This window comes from Mandrillus leucophaeus, unplaced genomic scaffold (genome assembly GCF_000951045.1).
Source record: "Mandrillus leucophaeus isolate KB7577 unplaced genomic scaffold, Mleu.le_1.0 Scaffold74, whole genome shotgun sequence".
NCBI classification, from domain to species: domain Eukaryota; kingdom Metazoa; phylum Chordata; class Mammalia; order Primates; family Cercopithecidae; genus Mandrillus; species Mandrillus leucophaeus.
Genome location: NW_012108030.1, coordinates 2,654,264 through 2,659,795, shown reverse-complemented (window position 1 = coordinate 2,659,795; position 5,532 = coordinate 2,654,264). Strand labels below are relative to the sequence as shown.

The window sequence follows — 5,532 nt, the reverse complement described above, 5'->3', positions numbered from 1 at the left end:
AAAAAAAAGACAAAAAGACATTATTGGAAGAATCATCAAAAATTTGAATAAAGTCTATAGATTAGCTATTAGTATTACATCAATATTTCCTCATTGTGATCGTGGTGCTATGGTTATATAAGAAAATGACCTTGTCTTTGGAAAACACAGAGATTCGCTAGGAGGGCTGGGGAGTGGGAGGGCGCAGAGACCGAGAGAGAGCGACAGAGACCCACAGGGACGGGGACAGAGAGGCAGAGAGACGGGGCACAGAGATTCAGCGAAAGGGGGACAGGACCTGGGGTGGCGAGGGTGAGGGGATGATCAGAGAGAGATGGGAGACTCAGAGAGAGAAGAACAGATGCTCAAGATAAGGGGAGCCGAGACCGAGTCTGTGCCGGTGCAGTGCTGCTCTCGGGCTCTGGGGTCAGAATCTGGGTTGCAGCTCTACCAGCCTGAGAGAAATCGCGGAGTCTCCCCGACTCTCAGTTTCTTCAGCTGCAAAGTGAGGAAAGATAGGTTCCCCTTCCTGGGAGAGCGCAGCAGTCCCAAGGTCCGCCGGACTCCTTGCAAACAGCAGGCGCCCAATTCCTGCGCGCTGAGCCGTCTGAGCCGCGCTGATACTAGGTGGGACTCAGGGAATGCCAAGAGGGGGCGGGGCGTCACCCACAGCGCCCTCCCCCCTTCCACCCAGACCCAACTCGGGCCCGCCCCCCGAGCTTCTGCTAGCCTGTCTGTCCCGGCCCGCACCTACCTGCTCCGGTCGGGTCCGCGAGGTCCGTGCGTTCAGGAGGATTTCGCTGGACAGCCAGGCCTTCCCTTCCTTCGACGGGCCCCGGAACGCGCCTGCGCGCTCGCTGTCTCGGAACTCTAAGTCCCGGTACTTTAAACTCGGCATCGCGACTGGACTACATTTCCCAGAAACAATTGAGGCTCAGGCTCCTCCCGGCCTAAGGGCTTCTGACTGCGAGGGAATGCTGGGAAATGGAGTCTGGGAGCAGGATGCGGAGCGGGAGTGAGGGGACTGTATTTGGATACATACACAATAGCTTTTGGAGGAAAACTGGTATTTGGGACATGCCTGACTGTACTCGCACGCGAATATCCCTGTTTTAGGCAGAGGCGATGCCACAGTCCATTTAATCCAAATTTCTCCTACCATGGCTGAAGTCTTCAGGATAGATAGAAGTTGGCCCCATGTAAACTGATGGTGAATGAATTGAACCACTGTTATTCAATTTCCCTGGGCATCTGCCTTCCTGTTTGCTCAGTTTCACCCATCACTTCTTAAAGGGCAGTGTGGTAAAGGCAATGGAGCCTATCCTGGGAGCTTGGAGATGTGTGTTCAGGAGTGCAAGGATGGTTTGATATTAGGACATTACACAATTTATCTTTTGACCTTTCCGAATATATCAATATGCAACCATGTCTATAGATACTAAAAAAACCTCTGATAACATTCAGTAACCCTAGATGCTGAGAAAGCTTACAAAAAAAAAATTCTGTAACCAGTCATTTCTAGATAAGCTGAATAAATTGAGCATATATTTATATTGAACAACAATAGTGACAATGTTAAAGAATTACTGGCCTCTTCTTGTGTTTATGTCCATATAATCAAAACCTCATATCAGGCTTTATCATAAAACACTAAAAGAATTGCCAGGCTGGGTGCAGTGGTTCACACCTGAAATCCCAGCACTTTGGGATTTCAAAGAGGGAAGCTAAAGAGGGAGAATCACTTGCACTCAGAAGTCTGAGACCAGCCTGGGCAACACAGCGATACCCCCAACTCTACAGAATATAGAAAAGCTAGCCAAGCACAGTGGTGAGCACGTGTAGACCCAGCTACTCAGGAGGCTGAGGTAGGAGGATCAATTGAACACAGGATGGCAATGCTGCAGTGAGCTGTGATGGTGCCAGCCTGGGCAAGAGACCAAGACCCTGTCTCAAAAAAAAAAAAAAAAAAAAAAAAAAAAAAAAAAGTAAACCATATATGTGCTCATGAGCAAAAGCTAGATGGCCCATTGCCAGAATGAAATAATAATAGGTGTTACTTACTGACAACACGTTGTGAGCTTTACTAGTTGACTGAGCTGGCACCACCACCCTATGAAGAAGGCATTGCTCTCCCTATTTTACAGACAAGGACACTGAGATAGAGGATTTATGTCATCCCCCCAAACTCCCAGAGCTAGTTGAGGATGGAGGCAGGATTTGAATCCAGGTCCAGCCCATATTTGCAACCACTTCATTTTACTGCTGCCAAGTTTGCTCCTTTTTCCTTGCATCCTGATAACCAAATGCTCCAAGCACAGGTTGTACTGTCAGCTGAGGCTCTAGAGTCAGGGTGGCATGGAACAGAGCCTCAGCTAATCTATAATAGGCATGTCACATTGTGGAGACAAAGGTGACTCCATCTTGGATGGTAATCCGCCTTGTTGACTTCTGATTAATCCTAGTCCTGGGAATGCCTTCTGATTTCTACTTTACTTACTGTCTCTAGTGTAAGAACATGTCAACCCTGATGTTTTCACACAAATTATAGGCTGTGACACAAACAGCATTCTTGCCTGTTCTGGAGGGCTGTCTTAACCCTTGTCTTGCTAAAGCAAGTATTCCCCTTCCGTATGTGAGATAAGCCTTGGGATTAGGGAGTAACTGTGTGGAGATAGATCTGTCCTGCTGCCACCCAAGACCCCATGCTTCCCTTTGTAAGTTCCCCAAATAAATCACCCCTTACCAACGAACTGGGTTTGTCTCCTTCTTTTTTGGTTTATTGGATCCTTCCACATTTGGGGATTATTTTGCATAAATAGTCCTTATATGGAACACACATGAACAAGGAGTAAGCCTTCATCACTATAAGCCATGAAGGAGGTTGTGGGGGTGTCACCGAAGCATAACTACTTATCCTGGCGGATACAACTGTCTCCAAAGGCTTTGATGAAGCTGAAATTTGATATTAAATACAAGTTATTATCAGAACTTTGCAAGTCATTAACCGCTCTGTGCCTCAGTTTCCTCATTGTACATGGGGCAATAATAAGTACCCTCTTTATCAGGTTATGAGATTTGAATAGGTAGATAGAAGTAAAGCCATTAGAACAGTATGTGACAGATAGAAAACACCATGTAAGTGTTTGCTATTATTAAAAACGCGTTAGGCCAGGCACGGTGGCTCAAGACGGAGTTTCACTCTATCGCCAAGCCGGAGTGCAGTGGCACGATCTCGGCTCACTGAAACCTCTGCCTCCCGGGTTCAAGCGATTTTCCTGCCTCAGCCTCCATAGACGCACGCCACCACGCCCTGCTAACTTTTGTATTTTTACTAGAGACGGGGTTTCACCAACACGCCCTGCTAACTTTTGTATTTTTACTAGAGACGGGGTTTCACCGTGTTGGCCAGGATGGTCTTGCTCTCTTGACCTGGTGATCTGCCCACCTCGGCCTCCCAAAGTGCTGGGATTACAGGCGTGAGCCACCGCGCCTGGCCCCAACTGTGACTATTTGCTCTTCCTTCCAGCTTTTCCCACGACTGCTTTCGGAAAACACCTACTTTTCTTACAGGAACAAGTTCTTACAGCCTCTCCTGCAGTAAACTTTCTCTGATTTCCACCGAGCTCAGCCGAAGCTGGCAACTTGCTCTCTTGGGTTCGCACAGGAACATTCCAGTATCTTAGATCCTATAGGGCTATGTGCTAACCGCCGTGTTGTAATTCTTTGTAACTGTCCGTCTCTCTCGCTCCAGTCTCATCACACTATAATTTATGTAAGTCTTAATTATCTGTTTATTCCGCACTTCTCCCAGGAAATTTCCAGGAATTTGAGGAAATGTCTGGACCTGCAGCATGAAGACGTTAAAACAAACCCGTAACACTGCTCACCACTGGCCAAGCAAAAAGTATTTTGGGACCACTAGTTTGCGACCCTCAAACTTGAGTTTTTCCCAGGTGCTGCAGTCCGGCTACCAGTTCAGAGGTGCGCGTGAAGTCAAGAACCTCTGACGCACCTGCGGTAGCCACGTCCCCGGCCAGCGCACAGGTGACGGTGACGTAGCGCGCACCAGGAAGAGAGTCGTCATGGCAACCAGCGTTCCGTCGCCCGGCCACGTCCGCAGGAGACTGGAGCCGGCTCCCTGCGGAGGCGCGGAGTCGAGAAAAAGAGGAGGGTGCAGTTCTCAGATATAGCGAGGCCCAGACATTAGGGCCCAGTTCCCGCGGACTTTCAACGCGGAGTGAATAATAGCCAATGCCGCGTAGGACAGTGCGCCTGCGCAGGCTGAGTCCGTAAACTACCATTCCCAGAGTCCTTCCGGTTGCAGCCAGATCAATTTCAGAGGTTGACGCCAGTGCTCTACCTCCTCAAACCTGCTCATTCAAGGCGCACGTACTGCGCATGTGCCAAAATGGTATCTTGGCAACCGATGGCTGGAACAGGGCGCGGTAGCTCTTGCCTGTAATCCCAGCATTTTGAGAGGCCCAGGCGGGCGGATAACTTGAGGTCAGGAGTTCGAGACCAGCCTGGCCAACATGGTGAAACCCAGTCTCTACTAAAAATACAAAAATTAGCTGGGCGTCGTGGTGCATGCCTGTAATAACAGCTACTCTGGAGGCTGAGGCAGGAGAATAGCTTGAAACCGGGAGGCAGAGGTTGCAGTGAGCCGAGATCATGCCACTGCACTCCAACCTGGGCGACAGAGCAGGACTCCGTCTCCAGGGAAAAAAAAAAAAAAAAAAAAGTATCCGAATCTAGTATTCAGGTGCACAGAGGGTGAAGAATTGTAGTTCAGATAGAGAAGAAAACCTGTGCCTTCCACATTGACCACTGCTCTTCCTCTGTTTAACCATCCTCGAGGGTTGCACTGAGTCATGTCCTTTCGGATGCATTTCCTTCCCAGAAGAGAAATGGTTGTCCCTTCAAACCCTTACAATATGCTGTCCATCCTTTTTGAAGGTCCAAGTCACTTCTACCTTGTATTAGGATAATGGGTGTCTACAGACGAGTGGGATCTGGTCCCAGCTTTTGAGGAGCATCCAGTCAGGTAGAGAAACACAGCTGGACACCAACTAGGGGGAGGGTCCCCAGGAAACGGACAGAGACATTGATGGATTTGCCACCAATTTTATTAATTTTCCTTTCTCCTTACCCCTAAACCACCGTCCTACTGCAGCAGGAGTTTTCGATTTTGTCTGTATGTACAAGCCCTGGTCAGAGAGAAAAAGCCTGTAGATTAGAATGAGAATTTCAGGCTCCTCCAGATCAAAGGACCCATAACTTCCCTCCTATAACTTCCCTCCAATCTTTGGCCTGATTTGGCTCATCCAGTGATGTCATGGGTATCTGGGCAGATTTTCAGGGTTCTCTGCCAATCGGAGTTGGTGAGGAGAGAGGCGAGAAAAGTTGGGACCAGGGGTGACAGTAAAATGTGGGAACAGAAAGAGTCAAAAAGATAAGAGGAGCCGGGCGCGGTGGCTCAAGCCTGTAATCCCAGCACTTTGGGAGGCTGAGACGGGCGGATCACAAGGTCAGGAGATCGAGACCATCCTGGCT

General features: G+C 48.9%; 2 protein-coding genes across 2 annotated transcripts in view; both read right to left on the bottom strand.

The window, feature by feature from the left end:
- Window positions 1–877, bottom strand: part of LOC105529008 (zinc finger protein 883) — a 14,501-nt gene extending 13,624 nt beyond the window's left edge. Inside the window, exon 1 of the mRNA XM_011966062.1 lies at window positions 734–877. Coding sequence (XP_011821452.1) covers window positions 734–877 — 144 coding nt within the window. The remainder of the gene's footprint in view (window positions 1–733) is intronic.
- A 4,210-nt stretch (window positions 878–5,087) lies between these two features.
- Window positions 5,088–5,532, bottom strand: part of IZUMO2 (IZUMO family member 2) — a 12,250-nt gene continuing 11,805 nt past the window's right edge. Inside the window, exon 7 of the mRNA XM_011965993.1 lies at window positions 5,088–5,186. Within this exon, the coding sequence (XP_011821383.1) occupies window positions 5,144–5,186 (43 nt within the window). The 3' untranslated portion in view covers window positions 5,088–5,143. The remainder of the gene's footprint in view (window positions 5,187–5,532) is intronic.